This window comes from Corvus moneduloides, chromosome 2 (genome assembly GCF_009650955.1).
Source record: "Corvus moneduloides isolate bCorMon1 chromosome 2, bCorMon1.pri, whole genome shotgun sequence".
In the NCBI taxonomy this organism is placed as follows: Eukaryota; Metazoa; Chordata; class Aves; order Passeriformes; family Corvidae; genus Corvus; species Corvus moneduloides.
In genome coordinates this window covers 114815684-114829773 of record NC_045477.1, presented here as the reverse complement: position 1 = coordinate 114829773, position 14090 = coordinate 114815684, and the positions used below count along the sequence as shown (strand labels likewise).

The 14090-nt window shown below is 35.8% G+C and overlaps 1 protein-coding gene across 1 annotated transcript in view; it reads left to right on the top strand.

Annotated features, from left to right (window-relative positions):
- Positions 1 to 14090, top strand: part of CFAP47 (cilia and flagella associated protein 47) — a 280968-nt gene that overhangs the window by 69479 nt on the left and 197399 nt on the right. Inside the window, exons 31-33 of the mRNA XM_032100897.1 lie at positions 205 to 298; positions 847 to 987; positions 3490 to 3685. Of these exons, the coding sequence (XP_031956788.1) occupies positions 205 to 298; positions 847 to 987; positions 3490 to 3685 (431 nt within the window). The remainder of the gene's footprint in view (positions 1 to 204; positions 299 to 846; positions 988 to 3489; positions 3686 to 14090) is intronic.

Below are 14090 nucleotides of genomic sequence, written 5' to 3'. Positions count from 1 at the left end.
AAAATTATATATATATATATATATATATATATATATATATATGCTTGTATAAAGCAATTAAGAGAGCTGGATCACTAGTCCAGAGGCTAGTTAGATAGAACACAGTGGAGATTACACATAGGTTGAGCAAGTTGAAAAACTTGGAATTCTCTGAAAAATAATTATCTTTCCTGCCTATTAACTTTTCCTTCTTCATGATTTCAGAAGCCGAGGAGCATGTCTTTCTCATGTTATGCCAGAATTTCTGCTTGCACCTGAAGATTATAAGATATGGGCTGAAGTGAATACTGGACTGAAGGTGGGTAGGTTCGGTGTTTTTTTCTCTTTTTAACAAAGCCCAAGTGCTTACTTTCAGTCCTTTGAATACTAATGGAAGTTCTTGGTGGGTCATGAGTGTTCTTACTGTGGTGACTGTTTTGGGTTGCATAAATCTAAGCACATGTGTGAGACTGAGTAGAGTTTTAAGCTTACTCCAACATTTACATTGGTCTCCCCTGGTTTTTTTCCATTCCTTCTGATACTATTGATACCTGCTATTGATGTCCAACAGATATGTTTTAAAGCAGAGATCAGATTATTGTACAGATTTCACCATTTTTAAAAGAAATATTTTGTGTGTTGTTTCTGTTTCCTGATTGCTTCTTTTAACTCCTGTGAATTCTTTATTATGGTTCTTATTCCTGAGATAGCAGCAAACTGCGAATTGTTCTAATGTTGGTCACTATTGCACTATAGCAGATGTTACCAGCCATTTATGCCATTGATTCATTATTGTCCTCATGTGAATTTCCTGTCCAAACTGCTAAAATGAATATGGAAAAAAAATTCCCATCCTTTTGTCTGTAGTGTTTCACACCTGAGGTGAAGAAAGGAAGTATGAGAAGCTCAGGCAAATTAAGTGACAAGCGTATCTTCATTCTGGAGGACAGCACATTTGAGACAATGAGCAAACGAGCTTGGACAGATGTGCTACTGCAGATATACAAGGTAAATTGCAGGTACATTTACTACCAGCTTCTGAAGAAATGATGGCCAAAAGCTTTATTTTGAAAAAGATCTGTGGTATATTGGATGTTTATTTTTTTCTAAACACATCTTTAAAACTAAATACCTGTAAGTATTTTATTTCTCTGTAACAGAGAAGAAAAAAGAGAGTGAGAATATTTTAATTTTCTTTAAAACTTTAGAAGTGTGTTAATATGTTCAAACTAGGAAACGTTTTATTAGAACAGTCTGCCTTTTGTAGAATTAAATGTTATAGAAATATTATTGCTAGTAAAGAAAACTCTGTCATACTTTTGTGTTACCCTGCTTAGAAACCCTTTTCACTGGACATAATTGCCTACATGTATAACTGTAGTATTTATTGTCTTACATTAGAATGCAATGTTTATGCATTTTTTTTATAATACTATTCCTTTTAAAATACGATCCACTTGGTCAGTATAGACTTCTCAAATTTTGTTCAGTTTTATTTTTACTGATGCTAGAGAAGAATCTTGGGTGTCTAAATCGTGTTTTCCAAAGTAAATGTGCTCATAAATGATCAGTAACATTTATGTGCCTAGAAGAAATACTATTTTATTTCTGTTCCAAGGGATGGAAAATAGATTAAAAATACAGCTAATATTTGGCCTTCCCAGTACAAGTCAGACATGGAGGTACTGGAGTGTGACTTCAATGAAGAGTCCCACAGGTGATTTAAGAGATTGGAGCATCTGTCATACAGAGAGAGACCAAAAGAGCTGAGACTGTTCAGCCAGGAGAAGAGAAGGCTCAGAGGACGAGGGGGGTGTCTCTAAACAATTTGTGTAAATACCTAATGGGAAGTAGTAAAGAGGGCAGGGCCAGACTCCTTGGTAGTGCCTCATGACACAGTAAGGGGCACCAGGCACGAACTGAGGTGCAGGAAATGCCTTTAAACTTAAGAAAGCTTTTTCCTGTCAGAGTGGTCACACAGTAGAATAGATTGCCTGATGGGGTTGTGGAGATACTGTTCTTGGAGATGTCCAAAACCCAACTGAACACGATCCTGGCAAAGCAGTCTAACTGATCTTGTAGCAGGAGATTTGGACCAGGCAATCTCTGGAATTCCCTTCAAACCTCAACTATTCTCTGATTATGTGATTATTGATTGGAAAAGCATAATAAAAAAATAGTAGAAGTTATATTAAAGAAGGTATGTACCAGAGATGTAGAGTTGATCTAGAAAAAAACGAGGAGGAAAATAGCTGAGAGAGGAACAGAGATGAGCCAGTATGTGTACATGGGCTGAAACAGATGACCTAAGAACACATGGGAACATGGGTGTGGAAAAATGCAATCATAGTGACCAGAAAGGAAGTCACTTTGCTGTTCTTTTAATTTGCTGTAGTATTCATAGGTATATGACAGACTAGCACAGAGCAAAACCCTACCAAAATTAATAGTATGCATGTATGTTTTGTTGTTTGGGTTTGATTTTTTTTTCCTGATGAGATGAAACCCTAAAAAAATAGGTAGCTTGAAATGCCTTGGTTCAATCAGGTTTTATATCAGTCAGTATCAATCCAGGCTGGGGGATGAACAGATCACACTCAGCTCTGCTGAGAAGTGCTTGGAGATGCTGGTGGATGAGCAGCTGGACATGAGCCAGCCATGTGCACTTGCAGCCCAGAAAAAACAAATTTTGTCCTGAATTTTATTTTAGGCCTATAATGTGAATCTTTTCAGGAGAAACGTAATTTGGACCTAAATACACAGCTGGGTTATGAAAGATATAATTTGAATGTTTGTAGATTGCACTGAACATCAATAGTAGTTCAGCAATTAGTGCTTTGGATAGAATATGTACAGTAATTCTTGGAATACAGATGACCTAGTGATTTCACAGGGTTCATCAAAACTTGGAGAAAAGTTGAAAACAAAAAATATTTAAAATGACAGAATATCTCGAGTTGGAAGGGACCCATAAGGATCATCAAGTCCAACTCTCATCTCCTTACAGGACTACCTAAACTAAACCATATGACTAAGAGCATTCTCCAGATGCTCCCCGAACTCTGACAGACTTGATGCCATGACCATTTCCCCAGGGAGCCTGTTCCAGTGACTGACCACCCACTGAGTGCAGAGCCTTCTCCTAAGATCCAAACTTCCCCTGTTGCAGCTTCATTCCATTTCCTTGTGTCCATATTGCTAATCATCAGGGAGAACAGATTGGCACCTCCCTCTCCTCTGCCCACCATGAGGAAGTTGTAGACTGTGGTGAGGTCACTCTTCAGCCTTCTCCAAGCTGAGCAAACCAAGTGATTTCAGCTGCTTTTTGTATGTCTTGCCCTTGAGACTTTTCACTGTCCTGTGTAGTGGTTATGTGGGTGCTAAAGTGCAATCTCCTAAACCTTTTCTAAATTAGAAAACCTTTCAAGTTTGAACTGGTTTTTTTTCTTTATCTGTCAACTCAAAAATATTTTTACAGTTCACGCTTTAAAACACTTTTTATCGTTTCAGGTGTTCGTTCTTCCACGCGTTTCTTCCCGTATTGTTCCTGACCCATCAAGCTTGGAAAGCTTGCAGAACATGCCAGGAATAAAATCAGAACCTTTATGCAGTAATATTTATTCTCGATATGAAAGAACCATCCTCATCTGGTTAAATAAACATTATGAGAAAAACCGAAAAATTGTGTGGAAAGATAGTCAAAGAGGTGAGATAATTCTTTCACTATGTTCTTTCTTCTATTACTCTTTTTGTAGACTTTTGCAATAGTTATACATAGAGATACCGTGACAACTTGCCACTGAAAGTATTTTTTGGTATAAATTATTGCCTACCCATATGTATTTCCTTTCCTTGTGTTTCTGTTTTCCAAGATCAGTGGTTTTTGATTATCACTGTTCATGATGTATCTTCTGTGTTCTATGTGTTATAGGTTTTAATTAGGCATAAAGGGTGATGTGAACCTTCTCACTTTCTTCTTTCCCTTAAGGAAAGTGCTAACATTAATTACTTTATCTTAATTTTCCTGTTAATAGTCACACACACACAGAGTTGTTACTATTTGTGCTTCTAGGGGTATGTTTGAGAGCTGCCTTTTCAGAATTTTTAGAATATTTTTGTATGTCCTTTATTCAATGACATTTGGGAAGGCAGCAGAGTCCAAGGTTCCAGATTATGAATCTTGTCCTGCTTGCAAGGGCAGGTTGACTCTCATAATTGCTTGAATAAGGTTAGATAAAATTACCTTTTCCATTTAAGACTGATCTAGGCAGTTCTGGTCTTCAAATCTGATAAAACTGTTCAACCACTAGTAATTATTACTTCTGTTTTCTTTCATGATTTTTGCCTTTTGCGTCTTGACCCTAACTTCATTGCCTTTTTCAGCAGTAATTTTGGATGTGTGGTGAACCCCAAGAAAGGCCAGTCTGTTGATAAGCAGGGATGACCTCCAGAATGGCTCATAAGCCGCATATGGAAAAAATTTCCTGGTGTAATTTTTGCCTCAAGCAATGTCTGACCTGTCTGAATTATGGATACTCTATTTGGATGTCATCTTCCATAAGTCTCATTTGGGCAGAATTTCTGTCTTGCATATGCTTTGAATATCCCTTTGCTTTTCTCATTTTACTGTGTAGAAGCAAATTATAATGGCTTATAATTGTACACATGAAATACAAGATTCTGTGCCCACTTATATGTTGAATACTTCTGCTTTTAAGATTGAAATGTTAGTCTATACCCCCTGCATCCAACAGCATATAGAAATATAGAAATATATATAGAAATATATTTCTAGCTGTCAATTTGTAGTTTGGGTCTGATCTTATGATTAACTTGGGGAGCTCCCTAGCTAAATAACACGCCCTGCAGGAAGTAGGTGTATTTGCAATATATTATTTTTTCTTATCTGTGCTGGCTTTAGTGGAGCTTCCTTGCAGTTGCAAGCACTGCTCTGCTGGGCTTTTCTGAGCCCCCTGTGTATAGATGACAACTTTCAGAGACAATGGCTCTGTCTGGCCAGGGTTGTGGCTCACTGTAAATGCTGCATGGATAAATTCCCCATCCCCATCTGTCTGTTCTCTGGGTTTCAGGCTCCAGTAATACCTGGGTCTTGAGGTGTGGCTGGCCTTGTTCTGGTCTGTGGGAGCTCAGTGGGGAGAATCTGAGTGTCAAAATACATCTTATTTAACATTAAACTTTTAATTGATTTACAGTCTCTAAAGATGAGATGAATCTGAATCCTAAAGTGCAGATCTAGTGGATGTTACCAGATAAAAAAGCTGCAGATGTCCAAGTAGAATATGTACTGAGGATGCATTTTAAGGAATCAATTACTGAAAGTGTAATTTTAGTTGCCTAAGAGTATGTAATGAATTATAATATAAAAATGAGGAGTCTGTTTTTAATAAGTCATCATATAGTTATCAGCAATTGTAAAGTAAGGGTTTTAAAAAAGTTATTTAGTTCTAAAGGCTCCCCAAATTCGGCACCCAAAACCAGCAATTTAATTACAATATTGGTGTTCTTAGAAAATAATAATAACTTCTGCTGAATTGTGCTGTCAGTACAGATAACTTACTAGGTTGATATATTCATTAGTGCAAATCTGTATCTTTGTTGTAGCTTTGACTCTGGGTCACAGATGAAGATGAATTCTGTGGTTACTGCCAGAGGACATTTTTCTGAATTGCAGTTCTCACCTACAATTTCACTTCATTATACTTTTCTGCTTTCAGAGAAGTGCAGGATTGAAATGAGAAGGCAGAGTTAAGCTATACTTCCTGCATATGGGAAGTTACAGATACTGCCTTTCTATATCAGCTTCTTTATAGGTGTTTTGGTTCATGAGTTCTGTATTCTCTTTTCTGTAGGACACACAGAAATAACCTGATGTATGCACATAATCATGCCCTTTTCTTTTGCTTCTATTTCCGTTTCTCTCCTAAAACTGCATAAATGAGCATTGGCAAAGATCTAATGATCCAAAAAAAGAGAGAAAGTTCTGAAAATCTGTGAAATTTGTAGTCTTAGTGTAATGCCTTTGCATTATGAAAGCTTTTAGTTGTACAATCTTACACTGTTTTGTTTCAGAGATGACCTGCCTCACTATGTTTTTGAATCCTCTGCTTTAGCCTTCACTTTCCTCTTGCTTTTGCTGCCTCAGAATGAATTGGTGTCTATTACTGTGCTGTTCTTTCTGCCAAATGAGGCAGAGAATCTGACAGCAAAGAACAGAGAAAAGACCTGAGGGATTCAATGCCTTCTTCTTTCACTTTGGTCTTTACTGGTTAAGATTGGGCACCGAGCAATCCCAGGCCTTTGAGATGAAAGGGAAAGTCTGGAACAAGGAAGACTTGTGGAGGAGGATCAGATTAGGGAGCCACTGGACAAACACAAACCCATGGGACCCAATGGGGTTCACCATGGGCTGAGAGATCTGGGCAATGTTATTGCAAGGTCACATTCACTAACCTTGGAAGGGTCAGGACAATCAGGGGGCAAGTCTGGAACAGGTTTGGAAGAGACGTCATTCCCATCCTGAAAGAGAATCCAGGAAGCTACAAAGCCAATCACCCTCATCTTGTCTATTGAGATGTTGATGGAATAAATAATCTTTGCAAACATCACCAAACATACAAAGTACAGGAACATTTTTGTGAGTAGTCCCCATGAATTTATAGAGGGATAATCATGCTGGATCAACCTGATTGCCTTCCATGATGACATGGCCAGGTCAGGGGACAGGGGGAGAGCATGGATGTTTATCTCAGCTTGGGCAAGGCCTTCAACATCCTGCTGTAACATCCTCATAACCAAACTGGTGAAGTCCAGGCCAGTTAAGAGCCCAGTGAGGATGGCTGAAATTAGGCTGAACTGCCAGGATCAATGGGTTATGGTCAGTGGCACAAGGTCTGGCTGGAGTCTGTCACCAGTAATATTCCCCAGGGGTCATTAGTGTGAATTTGTTTTTTAAGATCATACACAGGAGAAGAGCTTATATATCTTGGCAGATTTAATATTCTGATATACTATTGGTCCTTTAAGTTTTATGACATTAAGGTTAATCTAAACATTTATACTCAGATATTTGACATTTTAATTTATGTTAGCTTTAAACTAAGCATTTAAGCATGCTTTTCCAGAGGAAATGAAAAGTGTCATAAGGAAAAATGTCTGAGTATATTACGTGTTCATGCAACTCAGCTGAAAGTCTCATCCTCAGTTCTGCATTTTGGTTGTTATTATTTGCTTAATACCAGTAATTTTAAGAGAAGGATTAGTTTGTTCGGTATTTTTTCAATTCTTACTACAGTGCAGATCAGAGAGCAATTTTCACTTTTGCTTAACATTTATGTGCCTGTATATTACTGTCCAAATGCTCTACTTTGGATACTTAGCCCTGACTAGTGATATGTATTGACCTGCTGCTTTCAGCTCAAAACAGTCTGTTGGGTGATCAATTCCCACTAAATAGATGAAGATCTAGCCAGGCTACATTTCTCAGTCTTTCCTCTGATACCTAATCTCCTTAAAGTGAAATGTGACATTGAGAAAAGCCTAAGCTACTGCAGTGCAGAGAGGTTTCAAATATTCATCTTTATTAAATCCTTCTAAAATGGAAGATAACTATGCCATTCATCAGAACTTTTCTCTTGCAAGAATTAAGATCTCAGCAGCTTAGAGAGAACATTAGCAAGGAGTTTAGTGTCTCCACATCTTCTCTTCTTACTGCTACTGAAAAATAAATGCGTTTTAAAAGCATCTTGGCATGTGTTTTGGAAGGGCAGGCTTTTGTACTATGTCTTATTGACCACAAACTGGAAAGCAATATTGAAACTTGAGTCCAAGTGCCATAAAACTGTGAAATGCAGCTATGTCTTTTATGCTGGGACTTTAATTATACATGAAATATAAGATTCAGTGCCCACTTAAGGCATTATATGGACAATAGCAATGATAGCAGAGGAGGCATTAATTATTTGAGTGTAGTAAATTTTCAGTTTACCTTCTAGTGTTATCTTCATGTTTCTTTTCAACATTTCTCTCTGAAAGACTAACTACTAATAGTATGAAAAAATAAGAGTCAGGAAAAACACTTAAAATGTTGCTAGACTATTGGAATATTGTAATTCAAATCCTGGAGTTCCTAAACAGTAGAAAATCTTCCTGATTGGAGAATTAAATTGTCTCCACAGAAGCTGTATGTTTCTTCCTTATTAGTTATGACTCTTACTATGGTAAAAAGATAAATTATGTTTTTGGAAATAGGGAATTTTCTTCAGTGTGTCCCAGGAAGATTTTGGAAAGATTAGATAATTCTATATTTAATATAAAATTGTTAGAGAATATGACAGCCAGTAAATATCAGCAATACCTGAAGTCAATCTATGTCTGAGATTCAAGAGCTGTCCCCAGAGCAGATACATCTTCACTTTACTGGGAAAATCTGCTTAAGAGGGAAGAGAAATTCTAATCCAATGCCAATATAGGTTTGTCTGGCAATCTCAGGCATAGTGGCATCTCAAAAGACTCTTACTTTCAATTAGGAAAGTTTTAGGTTTTATGCATTTTATTCACTTCACTGTTAATTAACTTGGGCCTTTTGTTGTTTTTAATTTTTATATTTTCTAATTTTGGTATAAATTCAGCATGGCATCTGAGTTAAAATGTTGAGGGAAGAAATATTTTAGTGTGTATATCTTCACAAAATTGTATGAGAATGAAGTGGACTTCTTGTTTTAAAACTGATTCAGTAGAGCTTTTATTTTTGTTTCTGGCATAGCAGTTAAGAAGTACATGTTTTTTTTCTTTCCTATGTTTTCAGGAATTTTACTTTCTCTGTCCTTTGTCCTCTGCTTTCTTTCTACCCCCTGTTTTTAGGAAGGGTATTTAGGGAGTCCACTGATTTTTGCTTCTCAATTCAATGGTTATCAGAGAAAATTGAGGAACAAGATTTAAAGAATACTTTTTATCTTTAAAGGGTGGAAGGGAAGAATCTTGTGTAGTTTCACATAAGATTTTTTTCAGTTTGAATCACTGCGAAACAGTCTTTTCCAAAATAATGAATCTTGCTTTTTACACACTTAATAAAATTGAATTAAAGAAGAGGAAAAGACTATCTAATGAACTGCTATCATGATTATTAAAAGCCTGACTTCCAACAAGGAGAATAAGAGAACATTGTTCTTGAGTGATAAATCCTGGAAAATGTTTCCTGAGATATAAATTAGCAAAGTTTTAAACCATTTTTCTGTGTTGTATTTCATGATCTGCACAGCAGAACATCAGAATGAATCATAAGATGTAAGTATGGAGTCCAATAAATAGGCTTTTCAGTCCTGCTTGCCTTTCTTCGTTGATTTGAATACTCCGTTTGTTTCCTATAGCTGAAAACTCCAGAAGATCATATCAGAATTTTATTTAATGAAAAAGAGAAAAATGCTTACTTTCTGAGTTTAAAGTCCATATGCTATTGAGAAATAAGCAGAACTCCATGTTTCATTTAACTTTTTAGACTTTTGAGTAGTATAAAAAATTGTTTTGTACAATTTATACTGTCTGGCATTATGCAGCTTCAGAAAGTAAAAGTGTGAAGAAAGGTAATCCTTGGAGTTCTATATTGAAAACACTCAAAGGGTTCATATTTGAAAACTTGTTAAGAAGATCTTAAAAAAAGGAAGTGAAGCCTAAACTCTTAGGCCTATGTATATTTTTGTATATGTTTGTGTGTACATATATGCATACACATATATACATATGTATGTTTGTAGACATGTATGCTTATATAAAAGAATGTGTTTATGTATGCAAATATATGCTGGCCCTCAAAAACCTAATTTTCTAAAGAGAAATAATCAGAAAAATGCTTAGAAAGAAATTTTGTTTCCTTACTTGCAATGCACTGTGAGATATCTAAACAGAAATTTTGCTTTCAGCCAAACAAGGAACTTGGCAGTGTTTGTATGTTAATTGGAATACATAAGCATTCTGAATTTTTGTATAATTAATGCTACTTCTGCAGTGCTTGCCAAATATATAGATTGAGTGTGGTATAGCTGAGGATTTGGTAATACAACTTCAGATATTTTGTGAGGATAAAACATATTTCAGACTGTGACGTTTGCCAAAGATTCTGTTAATTAAGTATCAAACAATAAATTTCCTTGAGAGCAGCAATTAACTTTTTTTTTTACTAAATAAAACAGAGGCATTATAGTATTCATTGTGAAGCCAGTATAGAATCCAGCAATGCTGTAACGAATTGCTGTGATTCACAGCACTTTAAATCTAAATGATTTATAAGTGAAATGCCATGATGTGAGGTCCTACCTTAAGGAGAAGGGAGCACCCAAGAGTCATAAATACTCATGATTGAAAGGAATGACAAAAGTCAGAGTCTGCAAAAGCTCACAAATTTTACTGGTAAATCACACACTTGGCATGGAAGTTGGTATGTTAGTCCCTGACCTACTATGTAAGGATGTGGCAGTGGGTTTTGGGTAAAGGGGTGAGATGATAAGAAAAAGAAAAAAGAAGTGAATGAGAGAAAGCAAGACATCAGCAGTTGTGGTTCCAGCGCTGGTCCAGCTGATGGGATGTTCAGGGTCCTGGGGGGGCCACACAGGCTTGGTGGGCCTTCCTCACCTTGGTGGTGGAAGTTTTCTGTTGAAGACCAACAAAATGGAGACCAATGTAAGGTAATGCTGTTCTTATGTGATGCATAAACCCCTCAGAAATTTGTCAATTTAAGATATTGTTTAGGATAAGAATCAGTGAAAATAAAACAAAACTGTGTAGAGAGTGAAAGACTAGAGGAAATTTTTTAGGAGCAGAAAGATGAATGTGCATGCCTCAGGGTAAAAGTGTTCTGCAACAGATGGGAATAAATGAAACATATCCCCAGCATCTCTGTTTTTCTGTTATTGCCCCATGTGGTGCTTTTTGAACTTTTCTGCTCAGAATTATGAATTGACAGTGGTATTAAGTTGATCTGTCAGTGATATTTCAAGAGTTCTTAGATGAATAATTATCAGTTTTTATGAGCAAGAGTTGTAGCATCCTGCCTGAAGTAGGAACTGTAATTTTTCTTTCATCTCTAATAAAATTAGACTTGTTTTCCATGTTAAGATAATTGTAGATACACATGCTGTCTGTTCTGAAGGCAGATGCGTTATCAATCTGTTCATCTTAAATTTTAAATAATAAATAATAGCCTTTTCAAAAAATACTCAAAGGCATATTTCCTCTCATCTTTCTTATGCTCTGGATTCTATACTTCAGTAACATTTGAAAGCTTGTCCTGGTTTTAATGTGAGCATGTACAGGAAAGGTTATTGCTACATATTTCTTCTGTAAATGTTTGTATTGTTCAGTGCCAGATTTGAGGTACTGAAACAGGACTGTAGATGTTATTATAGCTATAGATTAGTTCCACTTCCAAAGATTTTCAGAGTCCAGAGTAAGAATTTGCTGTATAATAATATAAGCCATTATTACTGCACTAGTTTACATTAAAAGGATGTACTGTGATGTATTAAAGGTCAGTCTAGCTCAGTATTCTACCTTCAACAGAATTTGCTTAGAGATGAGTAACAGTGCAAGTGTACAGAAATGCTTTATACATACTCTGAGACTTCCAGCTTTGAAATTCAAGACTCCTTCAGAGGGAGGTGGCACTCCTGTAATGCTGTACTAGATTTCCATTCTCCGAATTGAATTCTATTTTCAACCTTTGCAGACTTGTAATATCACAATATTCTGAAGCAGTCAGTAAATTTAGAGTCTCTATTCTGTGTAAAATACTTTGTTTTGAGTTTTCTGCTTAATCCAAAACTTGGTTCTTCCTTTGCTGACAAATTTGTGTATTCCACTAGAACAGCATCTAGTTCCTACCCTTGGTGTCATACCTACTTACACAGACTGCTGTCCTATCACCATTCAATTGCTACTCTTAGTAATGTAGTCTAATTTATTAATTTCTCATAAAGCCCTATTTCATACCTTTAATCACAAAAGGCCATCAGTTTCAAGATTTTGGGTGAATGTATTTGGTTTATTTGAAAACTCTCATACAATAGTAGCCTAGCTCTGTATATTATTTTTCCTCTGTTTTCCAGTAACTCAGAATTTGAAAAAATTGCTTGTGGCTATGTAACAGAAGATTTATCATTGGTATCTCTTGTGCCTCCTTAGATATAAGGATTTTTCAAGTGATGGCAAGAATTCAAATGTTTTAATATTTGTGAAAACAGCAGAACAAGCTTCATAAGAAATACAATACTTTATTTAAAGATTTATTGCTGTTCTTACTTTTTTTATATAAAACAGCTCTTAAATTTAGTAGATTAAACTAAATTTGATTTAACTGTTTTAATCCTTGGTATAAGACCAATTTTTTTCATTGTGCATGGTCTTCTTATCCAGATCCTTATCCAATACATCATACTTCTGCTTATCCAGATAATGGATCAGTTAATAAAAGTGAAACTTAACCCCTACAGTAAATCCCAGAAATGGAGAACGAGACCAGAAATAATCTCTTTATTCTCATGTACAAGGACTAATCTGAACATACCTGTAGTGTACTAAACAGGTATTTTCCTAGGCTGTTACAAAAATCTCTGAAAAAGGATATTCCACAATCCACTTAAGGCAGTAGCTGCCAGAATTTCCCACTCATTTCTATTTGAAAGAGTTTCCTATTGTCTAACATAAACTCTAGCAGGGGAAATTTTGGGTTAAGCCCATCCTTTCTCATTTGAAATATGGTATGTAATGAATCTTTGCTTTTCTAGTAACTTTATACATATTTGCAGATTGTTATCTTCTTCAGTTTCTCTCTCTCCCCTTCTTGGCAAAACATTTTCATTCTTTCAGTCCTTCAGTGTACTCAGCTCAGGGTTTTTTGTTGTAAACCCTTTTAGTTGCTCCTTCTCTTGAAGTTTGGTGCCCATTGCTGGTTTCTATACCAGGTGAGACTTTACTAGAACTAGAAGTGAAAAGATCCGTCTACATACTTAAGATGGAACTCTCCTGTTAATGCATGCTAGCACAGTGTTTGCTTTTTCTACCACAGTGTTAGATTTACTGTTTTCTCCAGGTTCTTTTCTGGAGAAATTCTCTCTATCCAATTTTCCATCTAGCACTTGCGTAATGAATTATTCTTAATTAATTGTAATATGCTGCAAACATCATTATTGGAGTTCATCCTATTTGTTTCAGATCATTACTCCAGTTGCTCAAGAGCTTAAATTATAGTCCTTTCCTAATGAATACTTGCAACCAATTTTTCTTCCCAAAGCCAATTCTTTAACCTGTTTTATATTATCTCCAGATGGGAGTAAGATCATTTTGTGCAATTTTGAAAAATTGCATATGAAAAGATTGGAAAATACACAATCTAGGATTTTTTTTTTTTTGTGGACAGCTGATAGCAGTTAGGTTTACTGTTTTTCAGTGAAGTTTGTGCTTCACTTTACAGGATCTTTTTCCTAGAATACGTTTTTGTTGCTCTTCTGTGACAGAGAATGTAATCAAAATCTTGCTGAAGTTAAAATATATGGTATTTTTCCTTGGTCCGTTGTATCATTTACTTGTCAAAGAAATAAACAAAATTTGACCTAGAGGAGTTTGTGCTGAGTGTTGCTTGGTATTCTGCCAACAAATAAGTGATTTGTCATTTTTGTGTAGAATTGCTGGAAGTATTCCCTTGATTATCTCCATTTGGAGGATAGTTTTCATATCCTGCAAAAAACTCTTGAGGCTTCAAATCTAATAATAAATAAACACTTAAATATTTTTGTGAAAAATAGATTATGGCAAAAAAAAAGCATTGCAAAATTTTGTAGACTTTCTATTGATTCATCAGAGTAAGAACATCAAATTTTTAAAAACTCAATGGATCTGGACTTATTTTAAAACAAATTTTTTTTAAAAAGGTGGTGAAAAATTAGTGCCATGGCAAAACTTTGCTGCTTCTATGTAGAAATGCTTCATGAGTGAAGCAAGCAGTGTGTCTTCAAGGGCAGGCTTAACCTGTCACAAGAAAGATGGAGACAATACTGTTACACTTGGTTACTGTTATGCTTGTTACATGCATGCAACATGATACC